This window comes from Neoarius graeffei, chromosome 16 (genome assembly GCF_027579695.1).
Source record: "Neoarius graeffei isolate fNeoGra1 chromosome 16, fNeoGra1.pri, whole genome shotgun sequence".
Lineage (NCBI taxonomy): Eukaryota > Metazoa > Chordata > Actinopteri > Siluriformes > Ariidae > Neoarius > Neoarius graeffei.
Window position 1 is genome coordinate 20,872,707 of NC_083584.1, and position 20,173 is coordinate 20,892,879.

General features: G+C 41.3%; 1 protein-coding gene across 3 annotated transcripts in view; it reads right to left on the bottom strand.

The window, feature by feature from the left end:
* Positions 1–3,428: 3,428 nt before the first annotated feature.
* itgb8 (integrin, beta 8) overlaps positions 3,429–20,173 on the bottom strand; it is a 58,436-nt gene continuing 41,691 nt past the window's right edge. Inside the window, exons 13-16 of one of the 3 annotated variants that reach the window (XM_060942618.1) lie at positions 17,490–17,600; positions 10,447–10,607; positions 10,087–10,175; positions 4,900–4,977 (exon numbers count right to left, since the gene is read on the bottom strand). In XM_060942618.1, the coding sequence (XP_060798601.1) occupies positions 10,098–10,175; positions 10,447–10,607; positions 17,490–17,600 (350 nt within the window). In that variant the 3' untranslated portion in view covers positions 4,900–4,977; positions 10,087–10,097. Of the gene's footprint in view, positions 4,978–10,086; positions 10,176–10,446; positions 10,608–17,489; positions 17,601–20,173 lie in introns of all 3 variants that reach the window. The other 2 variants (XM_060942617.1, XM_060942619.1) reach the window with 2 other exon arrangements.

Consider the following 20,173-nt stretch of genomic DNA (forward strand, 5'->3'; position numbering starts at 1 on the left):
TGGGGGGGGGGGGGGGGGGGGGGGAAGAGAGAGAGAGAAAGAAAACACGTTGTTAGGTATGCCCTAAAAATGACAAGTATTAAATCTGTGTGGTAGGCTCGCAGAGACGAGAGTCTTTACATCAGGCATAACACACAACAATGGCATGTTAATATGGTAAAAAATATATCATGACCTGCTCTGGCTGGATGCTTGATTGGGTGATGGGAGCACACTCCTCAGCAATGATGAGATGCAGATGGGACCCTTAGGCCTGGCCAAGACAATTCAGTTACATTTCACCGGGTCTGGGACATGCGACATAATGTCTGACGGCCGATTCCCTGCAGGCTACGATAGCCAGTCGAGGTCCCCACCGTCTCCACCAAAAGATTTCCTGTTGACTCCATGTAACTCAGAGGGACAGATTTGGGGTGGGGGGGAGAGAAAGAAAACACAGGTTGTTAGGTATGCCCAATGTTACCTGAATAAGTAGGAACAGTATACATATTGCACCGAGTACAAGCAGGGACTCCGGCAACTAACTATGACAGCATAACTAAAAGGAGAGAGCCAGAAGGTAACACAGGCATGAGGGAGCCCCGGGACATAAAGCAGCCAGCCACTACACCGTCAACAAACTCGAGTGAGCAAGCGAGTGGGGACTGACAGCATCCATACATCCCAGTTTACCAAAACACTCTATGTCTGAGGACCCTCCAGATCTACACTTTTACCTCATAAACACCATTAACAAAAGGCTTGACTAAACAGATATGTTTTCAGCCTAGACTTAAATGCTGAGACTGTGTCTGATTCCTGAACATTACTTGGAAGGCTGTTCCATAACTGTCGCTGAACTGCTGGCTGTCCAGGTGGTGCTCTGAAAACAGTGTGGGCAGTAAATTCATGTAACCAGGAAATTCATTCTAGTTTTAAAATGAAGTATAACTTCTAGAAAATATCACTGTTCATTGATGGAGACTTGAGTGCAAAACTATTTATGGCAATTACAGTCCTAAAGGTTGTCATGGTACTGTAATTGCAGTCCTAATCCATCGTAGCAAAACTGTTCGTATCAATTGCTGTCCAAAGCCATCTTCATGGTTTCTAAATTCACCTCTAAGCTAGAAGGCCTTTTGATTTCATAAAATCTGTGAAATTTAGTTCCCTCTGAAATTTGGTCATTGTGATATATGTTTATTTCTGTAATATCTCACAAAATATCCGGCCATTCTGTGGCTGGGAAGTTATTTAATTTGAGAGGATTCCCGAGCAAATAATGTGCATGAAATCGCTCGCTTCACGCAGTCAAGCAGACAGAGGAAGTCCGTGTGCGCATGCACAAGTTTACCACTGACCATGCACTGACAGTTACATCATTCTGTCGCTAAACGAACAGCTGATCACACCGAGGTGCTCGCTGACTGCCGATATTTATTAGTTTGGTCCTGCGTTTCCTTCCCTTCACAACATAACGTCTTTTCTTCTCATTTTCTGTTACTGTAGTCGGTCTTTCACATTTCATTCGCATCCTTCATTTTTCTCTCCTGTTTCAAATTTGTATCCCGCAATGCTTTGTGCGAATGGGGGAAACCCACCACGTGATGCATGATGTAGTATCTTGAATTGGGTCATGGTGAAGCAGGAAAAAATAGCGGAGAATTTAGGGCCACATGGCCCTAAATTCATTAATTGTTCTATTAAAAAAAAAAGAAGAAAATTGGAAGTCTGTGATTTGAATTCAGTCGCTTTCAGTCCATTAAACAAAAATAATTTGGTGTCAGGGGAAATTCTTTTTATGACCTATACTTGAAAAATCTGAAAGGCAGTCTACCTTTAAGCTGTCAATATGGGGCCAACCTCAGTAGCAGCAAAGGGAAACTTTTTGAAGTGAAACACTATTGATGAAAATCAGGTCATCTCTTTTTTACTAGGTCATCTGACCATAAGGCCGATGAACTGTTGTCATGGTGTGGCATCCGTTGTCCATCTGTCATCCACAATTCAGTTAAATTGTATCTCCTCCATCAATCCTCATGGATTTCCATTCCGATTCTTTTTGTTTGAAAGAACTCATCACTCCACACAAAACCTGGTTGTTGTTTTGTCAAAGTCTTTGCTAACGAGTTAGTAATTCGGCCAAATTAATGATTAATTGATTTTCCTGTTGTAAACAAACGGTTTACAACTTTATTTTCAGTTAAATCATATCTCCTCCCTCAGTTCTCAGTGAATTTCAGTTCTGTGTTGAGTTTCCCAAAAGCACTGTAGCACAAAGATCATCATTAAATGGTGGAGCGAGCTGCACAACGAACAGTCTCTCTCTCCTAGTTAAGATGCTCTTAGCGTTAAGAGGCTTTTGGGAAACCTAGCTCTGATTGTTTCGTTTGAAAGAACTAGACCTTCTGCACAACACTTGGTCATTGTTTTGTTAAATTTTTGCTCATGAGCTGCTAATTAGGTCGACTTCACAAATTTTGGGACTTCTCATTATTTGTATCTCCTCTCACAGTATTTGAATTGTATCTATCTCCTCTCACAGTTCTTACCTGATTCCAGTTCTGATCGATGTTTTGGGTTGATCTTCCTTCGGGGAACAAAACTTGGTCATTTGTTTGTTGCTTTTCTTACAAGTGTGTTTACAACTTTGCTTATTTTCAGTTAAATTGTGTCTCCTCTCTCAGTTCTCAATGGATTTCAGTTCTGATTGTTTTATTTGGGGCGGCACGGTGGCGTAGTGGTTAGCACTGTTGCATCACAGCAAGAAGGTTCTGGGTTCGAGCCCAGCGGCCAACGGGGGCCTTTCTGTGTGGAGTTTGCATGTTCTCCCTGTGTCTGCATGGGTTTCCTCCGGTTTCCCCCACAGTCCAAAGACATGCAAGTTAGGCTAACTGGTGGCTCTAAATTGACTGTAGGTGTGAATGTGAATGGTTGTCTCTGTGTGTCAGCCCTGTGATGACTTGGCGACTTGTCCAGGGTGTACCCCGCCTTTCGCCCGTAGTCAGCTGGGATAGGCTCCAGCTTGCCCACGACCATGCACAGGATAAGTGGCTACAGATAATGGATGGATGGATGTTTTATTTGAAAGAACTCAACCTTCTGCACAATACTTTGTCATTGTATTGTCAATTTTTTGCTTAGTAATTAGGTCAACTTAACATTTTCTTCTGACTAGAATTGTATCTCCTCGCTCATTTATCATGCAAATTCAGTTCTGATCAATGTTTTGGGTCGATCTTCCCTTGGGGAACAAAATTTAGTCCTTTGTTGATTTTCCTGTTGTAAACAATTAGTCGTGGAGGTTGATCCTCTTTCACATCATCACATTTCAGTTCTGCTTGATGTTTTGGTTGTCATGGTTGTTTTGATGGCAGGCCAGATGAGCGACTACGTCCTTGACGTTCTGGTTAATAAGCAAGCAATGAAAATATGAAAAAACAAAAAAATGCATGTGATGGGATTTTTATTGAAACAATGCATGTCAAATCAAATCAAACAACAACAGAAAAACAAAAGTGCTCTGCACAGTAATAAACAGTAATAATGCCCAATTGTTCAGTGATCTGGCTGCCACTCAGACTATCAATGGTTGCATTGTGTTCAAGTAAAAATCACATCGACTGAGTTAGTGTTTTACATCTCTGTGTTAACAGTGCATGAGAAATATGCACGAATAGTAATTCATTTTTCAATAACCTTCTACGTAGCAGTAAAAAGCATTTATTACTAATAAAAACAAAAACTTGATCAAATCAATAAATAAACTTCTTAGTGCTGGAACGTTTGATTGTAAACAGTGTTGAAACTAGTCTACGGCAAAGGAAAGACTGGAACATCCAACAGACCTCGGCTCTGGATCAGCACTGCTCACGTCATGGATAAGGAGCATCGCTGGACTTCAGTAGTTTGACGCACACAAGTGCAACTCACCTGGCAATTCACATTTGTACACATCTCTTAAGAAATACAGTAACCCAAGTGAGGAACAGACACAACATGAACCACCCATACAGTAAAATTCCAGTTTCGACAGTACATCTCAAGGTAACATATTATTTGAGATGAACAAAGTGCAGTAATTACTGTAAGTATGACCCACTCAACTTTGTACATTAAGCCTGATTCAAATGCACTACGTAGCTCTATATTTACACATTGTAACTAAACAGTTGGTTAAATCAGGATCCATAGAAATCACACACCCATTCCACAGGTCTCCAACCGTGATCCTGGAGAACCCTCCTGTCCTGCACATTTTAGTTCGATCTTTGTTAACTAATATACTAAAGTGGGTGTGGGTTTGAGTTTGAGCAGGGAAAATACAAACACGTGCATGAAAAGGGGTTCTCTAGGTGCATGGGTAGGTACCTGTGATCTATCCCAATATGGAGTACCTACTGTAAATACTACTTGTTTCAAAGTCAAAGTATCTCTTGGTCATATCATATCATATATCATATCATCCACTAGGTGGCAGTCTAACATCAGCCAATAAAGGAACTGGCTCAAACTTGAGGTCTGCTATGGCTGTGACGCAGTGGTGCAGAAAGAAACCATAGTGTTACATTACAACAAACTGACTTAAATAAACAGTATGCACTTAAATTAAACTTCAACATATTTTTAAACTTAATTTAAAACCCAAATTCAGTACCTTTGCCCTCTATACAGACTTAAGAGACTGTATAAGATTTATAAAGTACCTTAAGTACCAGAGGGACCCAGATAGAGTTCCATCTCATGGAAAAGGAGTGAAACCAACGAAACCCCCCCCCCCAAAAAAACCATGGAGTGTGCTTTGGGAAAACAAGTGCACATTCATTTGCTTATTGCTCTTGTTTGCCTCCTTTCCTTCTTGTCCTCTGTGTGTCATGGAAAGATGTCGTGCAGGGGGATTTTGTGAACATGAACATGCATCTCCATGGGGTTCTCAGGGAGACAGTCCCGTCTGTAGGTTATTGTCTTCTCACTGGGAGTGGGTGCGTACGACGGGTTCTGCGAAACACAGAATAATTCAGATCATAATAATTCAGCTGCGCGTGCGTGTATGCAGTTTGGAGAGAATGTGGATGGGACAATAGAGTGTATGTGACATGCAGGACATGCATTAAACATAATTATTATACATACAGGACACTTTGATGGAATAAAAAACATTCTATTTCCTTCTAGCGGGTTTCATTCATTTGGTTTGACAGCATGCAATATTGTTAGCATATTGTTTATCCTACATGTATCACGTCACTCCACCCAATGGAGAATAAGCGCTGAATATGGTCTACGATACTTCATGGTTGTCAAGACATGACGTCACACATCGGAGCGGATACGAATATCCAATGACAAAACTTTTCTGCTGCGCATAAGCAGAACCATTTCTTTGTCTGCCGGGAAACAGAAAAGACCAGGCTAATCCAGTGCTACTGCTAGGATTAGCTATGCTATAATTAAGCACTATATACACTACCGTTCAAAAGTTTGGGGTCACGCAGACAATTTTGTGTTTTCCATGAAAAGTCACACTTTTATTTACCACCATAAGTTGTAAAATGAATAGAAAATATAGTCAAGACATTTTTCTGGCCATTTTGAGCATTTAATCGACCCCACAAATGTGATGCTCCAGAAACTCAATCTGCTCAAAGGAAGGTCAGTTTTATAGCTTCTCTAAAGAGCTAAACTGTTTTCAGCTGTGCTAACATGATTGTACAAGAGTTTTCTAATCATCCATTAGCCTTCTGAGGCAATGAGCAAACACATTGTACCATTAGAACACTGGAGTGATAGTTGCTGGAAATGGGCCTCTATACACCTATGGAGATATTGCACCAAAAACCAGACATTTAGTAGAATTTAGCTAGAATAGTCATTTACCACATTAGCAATGTATAGAGTGGATTTCTGAATAGTTTAAAGTGATCTTCATTGAAAAGAACAGTGCTTTTCTTTCAAAAATAAGGAAATTTCAAAGTGACCCCAAACTTTTGAACGGTAGTGTAAATAAACTGGGTGGCACGGTGGTGTAGTGGTTAGCACTGTCGCCTCACAGCAAGAAGGTTCTGGGTTCAAGCCCAGTGGCTGATGGGGGCCTTTCTGTGTGGAGTTTGCATGTCCTCCCCGTGTCTGCATGGGTTTCCTCCGGGTGCTCCGGTTTCCCTCACAGTCCAAAGACATGCAGGTTAGGCTCTAAATTGACCGTAGGTGTGAATTTGAGTGTGAATGGTTGTTTGTCTCTATGTGTCAGTCCTGTGATGATCTGGTGACTTGTCCAGGGTGTACCCCGCCTCTCACCCATAGTCAGCTGGGATAGGCTCCAGCTTGCCCGCGACCCTGCACAGGAAAAGCGGCTACAGATAATGCATGGATGGATAAATAAACTGAAAACTGAAATTAAAGACATGCTGAACACCCACAAGGCTACCAAAACTTCATTAGATATTCTTCATGCATATTTACAAGAGAAAAACATACCAACGGACATCGAAAAACTGGAAAAGAGACACGGAGATGTAAAACTTCCACACTAGTGAGTGACTGTGACAATTTGTAAACAAAACATGGCCGCTAGGTTTGCTTCATTAAAAATGGAAGCTTTTGAGAGAATTTTGGCTGCCAGGTCGCTCCATTGTGTGTACTTGTGGATGTTGATTTTCAAAGTAACTCAGTAAATTACAGAGGGAAATGAATACTTAAGTCTGAGTGAAAAATACTGTGGCGAGCGTACGTGGAAGAAGAGTCTGGAGACAGAAATCTGAGTTTCTCGGTTGTTAGCCTGTGCTACTTGCTCTCGATAGCACTGGCTTGACTGCGCTAGCGTTGGCCTAAGCTAACACTATTGCTGAACGCTACACTGGCTGGAAGGTGACTTCACTGCCGCGTTAACAGCGTCAACTTGCGGGTAAGCTAACGTTGGCCTTTGAGAATGCTGATATGAAGAGTGTGGATGTATAATAATAATAATAATAATAATAATGGCTTTTTTCATGGTATATCAGATATATTCCATTCAGCTAGCATGATACTGAACTCATCTTTGACTTGTTCAGTATCATGCTAACTGAATGGAATATATCTGATATACCACTCAACGCCAAAAATACTATGATACTACTACATGGGCTACACTGGCTAGATTTTGAGTTTTAAGATTTCACAGTTTAGAGATGTAGCTAAGACACTGGATGTCGCTACAGTTTTATCCCTTACTCGTGTTATTCATCATCATACATTATGCAAGGGGGCGACACGGTGGTGTAGTGGTTGGCACTGTCGCCTCACAGCAAGAAGGTCCTGGGTTCGAGCCCCGGGGCCGGCGAGGGCTTTTCTGTGTGGAGTTTGCATGTTCTCCCCGTGTCCGCGTGGGTTTCCTCCGGGTGCTCCGGTTTCCCCCACAGTCCAAAGACATGCAGGTTAGGTTAACTGGTGACTCTAAATTGACCGTAGGTGTGAATGTGAGTGTGAATGGTTGTCTGTGTCTATGTGTCAGCCCTGTGATGACCTGGCGACTTGTCCAGGGTGTACCCCGCCTTTCGCCCGTAGTCAGCTGGGATAGGCTCCGGCTTGCCTGCGACCCTGTAGAACAGGATAAAGTGGCTAGAGATAATGAGATGAGATGAGATGAGACATTATGCAAGGAATAAAACACATCAGGGCATGCTGTGACAGGAAAATAATCAACATACTGGTGTGATGCAGCTCAATATGTCCAGTAACTATTACCACCATGAAGCTGAATTTGTCAATGATTAAAATTTTTTTTTACTCATTAATGAATCGCATAGGGCGGCACGGTGGTGTAGTGGTTAGCGCTGTCGCCTCACAGCAAAAAGGTCCGGGTTCGAGCCCCGTGGCCGACGAGGGCCTTTCTGTGCGGAGTTTGCATGTTCTCCCCGTGTCCACGTGGGTTTCCTCCGGGTGCTCCGGTTTCCCCCACAGTCCAAAGACATGCAGGTTAGGTTAACTGGTGACTCTAAATTGACCGTAGGTGTGAATGTGAGTGTGAATGGTTGTCTGTGTCTATGTGTCAGCCCTGTGATGACCTGGCGACTTGTCCAGGGTGTACCCCGCCTTTCGCCCGTAGTCAGCTGGGATAGGCTCCAGCTTGCCTGCGACCCTGTAGAACAGGATAAAGCGGCTAGAGATAATGAGATGAGATAAATGAATCGCGTCAAACATTTAACCAAATTGTGACATTTAATGTCTGAATGTCTCGAAGAAAAAAAAAAAGATTTCCTGTTAGGGCTTGCGTAACACCAGCTATAAATGGTCCTTCACCTTCTCTTGTAGTTAATAAACCAGAAAAAAATGCAGCCTGTTTATCGGAAAACCACAAAACTGAAACATCCTCCGTTCTGAAGACTTGTGGTGAAAAACTTAAAGTTACAGTTACAAAGTTCTTACACTGGAGAGGCCTTCAGGAAATGTTAATAAACATTACCTGACAGAAAACCCCCTTTTTAATCCATTTATTATAAGACTTAGATTATGTGGAGTAGTCCTTATGTATTCGCTGCTACTATAGAGACTATAAAGTATTAAAATAAGCACATTAAAATAAACCTGTGATTTGAATTGCAGCTGTTAGAGAACAGAAATACTGTTAGAGCTGCTGTTATAGATAATTAGTATAAATACTGAGGTGATTATAGAAAATCGTGCGTGCTGATTGGTCGAGGGTTTTGGATTATTTCTCGATAATCACCCCGAGCGACTTGACAAAATGGCAGCCAATCACTTCGTCACCGTAAGTGAGGAAGAATTACAAATTATGAAAGAAAATGCTGTTCCTAAAAAGCACTAAAGATGCTACGAAGTTTGGTCTAAAACTATTCAAAGGGAAGGTGGGATTGTGATTTATTTTATATATTTCAAAACAAAGTATTTTATGTGACTCGGCGTACACAAGTCTGCGTGCCTACCACAAGCCTAAAAGTCTCATTACATTTGCATGCCGCTTTTGAAGATTGAAATAAATTATTTTAATACAATTAAAAAAAATTTTAATACTAAAACAATTATCCGCCTCAGGCTCAGTGAATACTGATGAATAATAACCTTGACTTCGTCTTGGTTATTATTCACTGATATTCACCTCACCTTCGGCGAATTATTAAATAATATTGGCTGGCGTTGAGTGGTATATCAGATATATTCCATTCAGCTAGCAAGATAGTGAACAAGTTGAAGACGAGTAGCGGAATGGAATATATCTGATAGATGATGAAAAAAAGCCAGCCAATATTATTATTATTATTATTATTATTATTATTATAATACATACATATTCCCCATATCAGCATTCTTGAAGGCCAGCGTGAGCTTACCTGCGACTCGGTGCTGTTAGCGCGGCAATGCAGTTGCCTTCTAGCCAGTGTAACATTCGGCAGTAGCATTAGCGAAGGCCAATGCAAGCTTACCCGCGACTTGGTGCTGTTAGCACAGCAGTGCAGTTACCTTTGAGCCAGTGTCATGTTAGCGAAGGCTAATGCTAGCACAGTCAAGCCGAATATTATTATTATTTTCTCTGTGTAATTTACTTAGTTACTTTTAAAAATCAGAATCGAAAACTACACACAACCTGGCAGCCAAAATAGTCTCAAAATCTTTCATTTTTAACAAAGCAAACCTGGCAGCCATGTTTATTTACAAATTGTCACAGTCACTCGCTCGTGCGGAAGTTTTACATCTCTGACGTGTCTCTTTTCCAGTTTTTCGACGTCCGTTGGTATGTTTTTCTCTTGTAAATATGCGTGAAGAATACCAAATGAAGTTTTGGTAGCCTTTCAGGTGTTCAGCACATCTTTCACTTTCCCAGCAAACACAGAAATGCTTCTGTGCATGCACAGGAGAAAACTCCCTCATTAAATATCCGCATCAGCTCTGACGTGTGACATCATGGTGTCTTGACAACCATGCAATACTGTAAACCATATTCAAGTTCATTCTCCATTGAGTAGAGTGATGTAATATATGTAGGATAAGTGATATGCTAACAATATTGCATGCTATCAAACCAGATGAATGAAACCCACTAGAAGGAAATAGAACACATTTTTATTCCATCAAAAATGTGCCCTGTATGGATATTTGTTAAATAATCAGCACCTTCTGACCAGTCAGATTTGAGAGTTCTCCAGCGCTGTTGTATCAGTACATTTACTGCCTTCAGACTCCCTGAATCCATTGCATTTTTTCTGTGTATTTAAATGACTTAATTTCAGTTTATAAAATGTTTTTGCCATTTTAGTTCTAATTTTATTTATGATAACGGCCTAAAATAAGCAAAAACAATGACAGAGATTTAAATCATCGACATCAGTACGTTTATCAAATATATACATTCTCGACTGCACAACAATCCTTATCACACTTCTGATCCATATCTAACTGGACGAACTGTACTCATTTTCAGGTTTCAACCATCAGAATTTTCATGAGTCAACTCATTTTGTCTCAAACACACACCTTACTGCTGTCGTCAAACTGCTCGATGACGTGTCCCCTCAGCGACCAGTTCTTGCCTCGGAGCAGCAAACGCACTACAGCCAGGATTCCCAGACCCAGAACCAGAGTGAGGAGGAAGACACTGAGGAAGGTCTTAAAGTACCGATGGGTAGACACACACTCTGAGGAAACATTGAGAAAAAAAAATTTCAATATCACCAGTCTGATCAAATCAGATATACACGCTAACTAGCTAACTACATAGCTTAATGCTTTCTCTCATCACAACAACAATATAACTAATGATAATAAATGATAAGCATATGCACTGAATAAGAAGACAATCACACAAAAGGAGGCAATGATAATTAATGATTTTTTTTTTCAGACATACAGTGCTGTGAAAAAGTATTTGCCCCCATGCTGATTTCTCCCATTTTTGCTTATCTGTCACATTTAAATGTTTTAGGTCATCCAACTATAGTCTAATACAAGATAAAGACGATATAAGTAAACACAAAATGCAGCTTTTAAATGATCACTCCATTTATTAAAAGTAAAGCATTAATCAAAACCTGTGTCATCACCCATGTGAAAAAGTAATTGCCCCCTGAAACCGAACAACTGGTTGGGCCACCCTTGGTGGCAACAACTGCAATTAAACATTTGCAATAACTTGCAATGAGTCTTTTACATTGCCGTGGAGGAATTTTTGCCCACTCTTCTTTACAAAATTGGTTCAATTCAGCCACATTGGAGGGTATTTGAGCCCGAACTGCCTGTTTAAGGTCTTGCAACAGCATCTTAATTGGATTCAAGTGAGGACTTTGACTAGGCCACCCCAAAACCTTCATTTTATTTCTATTGAGCCATTCAGAGGTGGACTGGCTTGTGTGCTTTGGATCATGGTCCTGCTGCATAACCCATCTGCGCTTGAGCTTTAGGTCATGAACTGATGGGCAGACATTATCCTTCAGGATTTTCTGGTAGAGAGCAAAATTCATGGTTCCATCAATCATGGCAAGTTGTCCAGGTCCTGAAGCAGAAAATCAGCCCCAGGCTATCAGCTTAGACCACCTTGTTTGACTGTTGGTATGATGTTCTTATTTTGGAATGTGGTGTTAGCCTTATGCCAGATGTACCGGGACCCATGTCTTCCAAAAAATTTTATTTTTGACTCATCAGTTCACAGAATATTATCCCAAAAGTCTTGGGAGTCATCAAGATGCTTTTTGGCAAATGTGAGACGAGCCTTTGTGTTCTCTGTGGTCAGCAGTGGTTTGCGCCTTACAACTCTCCAATGGATGTCATTTTTGCCCAGTGCCTTCCATATTGTAGAATCATGAACACTGACCTCAACTGAGGCAAGTGAGGCCTGCAGTTCTTTAGATGTTTGTCAGTGTTCTTTTGTGACCTCCTGGATCTGTTGTCGAAGCGCTCTAGGTTGAATTTTGGAAGGCCGGCCACTACTGGGAAGGCTCGCCACTGTTCCAAGTTTTTTCCCCATTTGTAGATAATGGCTCTCACTGTGGATCGCTGAAGTCCCAGAGCCTTGGCAATAGCTTTGTAACCCTTTCCAGACTGATAGATTTCAATTATTTTGTTGTGCATCTGTTTTTGTAACTCTTTATTTCACAGCATCTTTTTAAGATCTATTAACCGATTTCACATTGCCAGCCTGGTTCTATTTATGTGATATTTAGATTGAACAGGTCTGGCAGTAATCAAGCTTGGGTGTGGCTAGTGAAATTGAACCCAATTATCAATTAAATTTGGTTAATTGTTTGATTGGTTGAGGGGATAATTACTTTTTCACATAGGGCCAGGTAGGGTTGGGTAACTTTTTTCCATCAGTAAATGAAATCATCATTTGAAAACTGCATTTTGTGTTTATTTGGGCTATCTTTGTCTAATATTAAAATTAGTTTGATGACATGAAATATTTAAGTGTGACAAATCTACAAAAATAGAACAAATCAGGAAGGGGCAAATATTTTTTCACAGCACTGTATAGCACAGTGATGCTGAATGCTTAGTTCTGATTGGTCGGAAAGTCTATAACAACAGATCTAACAGTAGTGCTGGTGAAACGTTTATATTAAATACGCTCATTCTAAAATGTAAATGTTTTTATAGTGACATCTTACACAGGGACTTCTGATGGATGCTCCAGATAAATGGATTAGAACTTGTGCAATCATTGAATATGGTGAAATTATTATTTATTTTCATATATTTAATATTTCAGGAAGGAGTCTCTGGTGTCAGCACTTTGTAACTGTCAGAGAAACACTGCAACTTTAAATACTCCAATACAAGAAAGTCTTCAGGTTGGAGGGCTTTGTGTTTTCTCAGTAACATGACGAGTTTTTTGTTTTATTAGATTAAAGTGACACAGGTCGATGTGCTGGTTCAGGAATCATTTAATCCACTCCCCTTTCTGAATTGTTTGAGCTGATACCCATCCCCATAGCTGGTATACATCATCTTGTTTCAATAAATTTTATTTCCTAACGCGGGGCGTCCTAACCACATGTTAGTCTGTTTACAAACCGCTGCTCAGCAGCCAGTTCGGAAAAGTCACGTGAGGTCATGCGTGGGTCAGAGGTCATGACTGCGGCGCCACAGCAAACATACCGTAGCAGATCACCCAGATTGAACGAAGATTCCTAAATCGAGACAAAAAATAATGATTTTAAGGACGCATCTGACATTATCCGAGGCAAAACGCTCTAGAAAAGAGAGGGGGAAAAACATGGCAGACAGGCCGAGTAAATATTGCTGGCTGCACTCGCTTTTGTATCGGAGACTGCCGGTTCCACCATGTTTGTTGCGACCTCGCTCATTATAAGATGATAATGAGAATAAACTTCAGCCATTTCCGTACCCAAGTGTAAACATGAGCGTGCGGTGTTTCTCCAGCTCAATCTCCTTCACAGGCATGAGGTAGCAGGCAATACAGCGTGTGATTCAAGTACCTAGGGGTTATTCTAGCTCCACAGAGTACTATTCATCTTTTTAATACATCGACCCATGTCACTTTAAGGAGAGAGAGAAAAAAGAAAGTTTGATCATATCTTTATAGCTGCAAGAATAATCTAAGTAGAAAGGCACTTGGTAGATTGCGTACCTCCGCCAAGCCACATTATCAACATCAAAATCAAATCCCTTGAACCTAGGATAATACTAAAGCTGTACACCAAATTTCATCAAAATCCGGTCACTACTATGAGTTACGTGAGGAACAGGCAAAAAAAAAATCCTGGGTCCACATACTAGTACATCTCAAACAATTAGAATCTCATCTCATTATCTCTAGCTGCTTTATCCTGTCCTACAGGGTCGCAGGCGAGCTGGAGCCTATCCCAGCTGACTACAGGCGAAAGGCAGGGTACACCCTGGACAAGTCGCCAGGTCATCACAGGGCTGACACATAGACACAGACAACCATTCACACTCACATTCACACCTACAGTCAATTTAGAGTCACCAGTTAACCTAACCTGCATGTCTTTGGACTGTGGGGGAAACCGGAGCACCCGGAGGAAACCCACGTGGACACGGGGAGAACATGCAAACTCCGCACAGAAAGGCCCTCGTCGGCCACGGGGCTCGAACCCGGACCTTTTTGCTGTGAGGCGACAGCGCTAACCACTACACCACCGTCCCGCCCACAATTAGAATATTGTGGAAAAAGTTAATTTTTTTTCATAATTTAATTCAAAAAGGTAAACTTTCATATATTCTACAGTATATTCATTACACATAAAGTGGAATATTTCAAGCATTTTTTTGTTTTAATTTTGATGATTATGGCTTATAGCTCATGAAAATCAGAAATCCAGTATCTCAAATTATTAGAATATTTCTTAAAATCAGTCAAAAAAGGATGTACAATACAGAAATGTCCAACTTCTGAAAAGTATGTTCATTAATTTATACACTCAGTACTTGGTTGGGGCTCCTTTACCACAAATTACTGCATCAGTGCAGCGTGGCATGGAGGTGATCAGCCTGTGGCACTACTGAAGTGGTATTGGAGCCCAGGTTGCTTTGATAGCGGCTTTCAGCTCATCTGTATTTTTGGATTGGGTGTTTCTTATCTTCCTGTTGACAATACTCCATAGTAGCTTTGGCACTGTACTAAATCCGGTGTTAAATCCTGCTGGAAAAGGAAATCGGCATCTCCATAAATCTTGTCAGCAGATGGAAACATGAAATGCTTCTGGTAGACACTGAAATCTCCTGGTAGACGGCTGCATCGACTTTGGACTTGATAAAACACAGTGGACCAACACCAGCAGATGACATGGCACCCCAAATCATCACAGAATGCGGAAACTTCACACTGGACTTCAAACATCTTGGATTCTGTGCCTCTCCACTCTTCCTCCAGACTCTTGGACCTTGATTTCCAAATGAAATGCAAAATTTACTTTCATGTGAAAAGAGGACTTTGGACCACTGAGCAACAGTCCAGTTCTTTCTTTCCTTAGCCCAGGTAAGACGTTGTATCTGGTTCAGGAGTGGTTTGATATTAGGAATGCGATAGTTGTAGCCCCTTTCCTGAAGATGTCTGTGTGTGGTTACTCTTGATGCACTGACACCAGCCTCAGTCCACTCCTTATGAAGCTCTCCCAAGTTCTTGAATTGACTTCTTGACAATACTCTCAAGGCTGCGGTCATCCCTGTTGCTTGTGCACCTTTTCCAGCCAGCCTTTTCAGCAATGCCCTTCTGTGGTTTACCCTCCTTGTGGAAGGTGTTGATGATTGTCTTCTGGACAACTGTCAAGTCAGCAGTCTTCCCCATGATTGTGATTGCGTGTACCGAACTAGACTGTGAGATACATGGCATCTATACTCTTTTACTTAAACTTGAAATGAAGTATTCTAATATTTTGAGTTTTTTTTTTTTTTGCTGTAGGCCATAATTATCAAAATGAAAAAAGAAAAATGCTTGAAATATTTTAGTTTACATGTAATGAGTCTGGAATAAATAAAAATTTTACTTTATTAAATAACTGATGGAAAATATTGAACTTTTTCACCATATTCTAATTTTTTAAGATGCACAAGTACATATCCGGGTGGCAGGGTGGTGTAGTGGTTAGCACTGTCGCCTCACAGCAAGAATGCTCTGGGTTCGAGCCCAGTGGTCAACGGGGGCCTTTCTGTGTGGAGTTTGCATGTTCTCCCCATGTCTGTGTGGGTTTCCTCCGGGTGCTCTGGTTTCCCCCACATGCAGGTTAGGCTAATTGGAGGCTCTAAATTGACTGTAGGTGTGAATGGTTGTTTGTCTCTGTGTGTCAGCCTGTGATGATCTGGTGACTTGTCCAGGGTGTACCCTGCCTCTCACCCATAGTCAGCTGAGATAGGCTCCAGCTTGCCTGTGACCCTGCACAGTATAAGCGGTTACAGATAATGGATGGATGGATGGGATAGTACGTATCCGGATTGGCATCAACATCTAACCGATTATTTCTTGGCCCATGGCTCATCTTTCCTCAGAATTTCATCAAAATCTGTGTACTATTTTTTGGGTTACATTGGGAACAGACAAACAAACGGAGGCGAAAACACTACCTCGTCCAACAAAGCTTGCAGAGATAATAACAGGAAATAACTTGTTTTGTGGACATTCCACAACATTCAACATAACTATCCATCCATCCATTATCTAGTCGCTTATCCTGTTCTACAGGGTCGCAGGCAAGCTGGACCCTATCCCAGCTGACTATGGGTGAGAGGTGGGGTACACCCTGGACAAGTCACCAGATCATTGCAGGGCTGACACAGAGACAAACAACCATTCATACTCACACCTACAGTCAATTTAGAGCCACCAGTTAACCTAACCTGCATGTCTTTGGACTGTGGGGGAAACCAGAGCACCTGGAGGAAACCCACACAGACACGGGGAGAACATGCAAACTCCACATAGAAAGGCCCTTGCGAGCAGCTGGGCTCGAACCCAGGACCTTCTTGCTGTGAGGCGACAGTGCTAACCACTACACCACCATAATGATAAACAAATTAATGTTATAATATTCTAAAAGGTTGAATTCTCAAATCGAAAGGTTTTGTATGGCTTGGAGAGTTGTTCCAGCTGGAACATGACTGATAGAATAAGCCCGTTAAGATAAACCTAATACATAATGGGGACCTTTGGAGCCATAAAAGGAACTCAGATTTGATTATTATGTTGCAACAGCAAAGAACACTTCTAATCAGTTTGTTCTTGAATGTAACACAGTTTAACACTGGAGATAAACCATCGGAAACAATACTCAAACTATGATCTCCATTTTGATGCAGACCCAAGAACCAACAAAGGGAAAACCAATGCCAGGAATTAAATCCATTCACAAACAGCACGCTGAAAACAAGCACATGTTTATTTTATCATCAGTGAAGATGCCAAGAACAGCTGGACAGCTAAGACTTGCTGCCAAGGTGAAACAAGCTGGATTGTGCTGAAACCAAGATACTGACAGCAACTGCTGGAACACAGTAAGTTTCAGCCATTTATAGATCAGCAGCCGCTGTCAGCTGCGTTATCAGCAATTGTGAAATCCAGTAAGCTTGGCATCGAGCCACTACTCCACACACAAAGAGGCTAAAGTAGTGTATTGACATTTCAGCATGTTGCCATGGCAATCTGGCAGTGAGACAGGGAGAGGGAAAGTGTGGAAGGTCGACCTCATCGGGAGGGGACAGGGATGCGCATGCAAGCACGCACACACACACACACACACACACACAAAGGCCTATGTTGTTTAAAAACCTCAAAATCCAGGGTATGAACGCAGCCTCCATGACATTTGTAGGTGAAAGACCATGATACACCAGAAAAGAAAAGGATTATAAACCACACCATCTCCAGAATTGGCACAAAGATCCAGGCATCACAATGACACTATAATCGTCACACTGTGAGTGTGAGATGAGAACAGAAAAGCAGATGAGACATGTGTTGACAGTCAATGTCATGCTTTCAGAATGGATTGGAATATGAGAGAGAGAGAGAGAGAGAGAGAGAGAGAGACAGAGACTCCAAGCTTTACCAGCATGCTTGCTAATCCATAGCTGTGGTCTGTGTGAGGCCATGTCCACGTGGAACCTGATGACGCACTGCTCCCTGCTGTGGTACAGACAGTACTTCCCTCTGATTAGCTCTGCATGAGACGGAGACCTCTATGTAGTTAAAGTTCTCGTGATTCATCTTTCATATGTTCTTGATGCTCATTGGCTGTGTTCCAAATGCCATACTTATACTGCATAGTACTATAAGACTATATACTCTATACTGACACTACACACAGTCATGTGACTAGCTGTCAGTCGTATACAACTGTAGATCCAATCCTTACAGAATTCTTCTGGCCTTCATTTGCATATTTTCATACAACTGTAGTTAATATTCAACAAAAATGTCAACCTTTAGTGGTTAAAGTCAAACATGAGGCAATAAAGCTGTAGAGAACAGTTTTTATAGTTTACCAAATGGGAAATCCCAAATCTGAGAAAACATTATTTACAATTTCTGCTAGGTAAGTTATTTGTGACCAACACAGTATAAAAGAGAGCTGTGCACGCATGACTATGTTTTATATGGAATGTCGCTTGACCCCGCATTTGTATATCCACCAATGTGACCGACATCCGGGTTTCTATTTTGCTTTGACGTCACTTGCAAGCCAACGATAGGAAATCCATATAAGATGCACCCTATAAAGTGGTTGAGTTTGTCCCTTTGGGAGAACCATTAAACGTTCTACACTACTGTTCAAAAGTTTGGGGTCACCCAGACAATTTTGTGTTTTCCATGAAAAGTCACACTTTTATTTACCACCATAAGTTGTAAAATGAATAGAAGATATAGTCAAGACATTTTTCTGGCCATTTTGAGCATTTAATCGACCCCACAAATGTGATGCTCCAGAAACTCAATCTGCTCAAAGGAAGGTCGGTTTTATAGCTTCTCTAAAGAGCTCAACTGTTTTCAGCTGTGCTAACATGATTGTACAAGGGTTTTCTAATCATCCATTAGCCTTCTGAGACAATGAGCAAACACATTGTACCATTAGAACACTGGAGTGATAGTTGCTGGAAATGGGCCTCTATACACCTATGGAGATATTGCACCAAAAACCAGACATTTGCAGCTAGAATAGTCATTTACCACATTAGCAATGTATAGAGTGGATTTCTGATTAGTTTAAAGTGATCTTCATTGAAAAGAACAGTGCTTTTCTTTCAAAAATAAGGACATTTCAAAGTGACCCCAAACTTTTGAACGGTAGTGTAATTCATTTTTAAATTAAATTTTAATTCTAAGGATCTGAAGACAATAAATCTGACACAGAATTTGTCCTATTTAGTGTGGACACTAATCCTAGAACCTTTAATCATTCTTCAGTTGTCCTATGAAGGAACCATCAATTGTACTATATTGAATCGTTAAGGAAGCTATGGAGACCTTATGAAGAATCCAATTTTCTTAAAGTGCATACTCAATTATCCACATGATTCGAGAAAGGTCTTCAGTGGTTCCTTAAGGGTCCTTTAGCTAGCTAAGGGTTCTTACCTTCTTAACAGGAGTTCTTCTAAGAACCTGTTCTAATAGGGGAACACAACTAGTAATGCTCGATGTAGTATAATGTGCACCTCAGTTGCGTTTGAGATAATCAGGGGTGGCTCATATCAATGGGCTAGCAGGGCTAACACCCTGGTCTTTCAAAAATAAAAATACAAATCTATATAAGGTTTCATTAAAAACAAAACAAAACTTATCTAACAGCCCTGCTAGCCCATTGATACGAGCCACCCCTGATTATTTCAAACACAACTGAGGTGCACATTATACTACATGAAGAAGAAAAAGAAGAAAAGAAGAAACCTTTATTCGTCACATGCATACTTCAAGCACAGTGAAATTCGTCCTCTGCATTTAACCCATCTGAAGCAGTGAACACACACACCCAGAGCAGTGGGCAGCCCAGAGCGCCCGGGGAGCAGTCAGGGGTTCGGTACCTTGCTCAAGGGCACCTCAGCCCAAGGCCGCCCCACGTCAACCTAACTGCATGTCTTTGGACTGTGGGGGAAACCGGAGCACCCGGAGGAAACCTGCGCAGACACAGGGAGAACATGCAAACGCCACACAGAAAGGCCCTCGCCGGCCGCTCGGCTCGAACCCGGAACCTTCTTGCTGTGAGGTGACCGTGCTAACCACTACACCACCGTGCCACCCATAATAGAGCATTACTAGTTGTAATCCCCTATTAGAACAGGTTCTAAGAAGAACTCCTGTTAGGAAGGTAAGAACCCTTAGCCAACTAAAGGACCCTTAAGGAACCACTGAAGACCTTTCTCGAATCATGTGGATAATTGAGTATGCACTTTAAGAAAACTGGATTCTTTCTAAGGTCTCTTAGCTTCCTTAACGATTCAATATAGTACAACTGATGGTTCCTTCAAAGGACAACTGAAGAATGATTAAGGGTTCTAGGATTAGTGTCTACACTAAATAGGATAAATTCTGTGCCAGATTTATTGTCTTCAGATTCTTAGAATTAAAATTGAATTTAAAAATGGTTCCTTGTGAATTATTTCAACTGCTAATTGGTCTAGCTTCTTAAGAGTGAATGTTTTCTGAAAGGGTTCCACATAGAACGTTTAATGGTTCTTCCAGAAGGACAAACTCAAGCACTTTATAGGGTGCATCTTATATGGCTTTCCTATCCCTGGC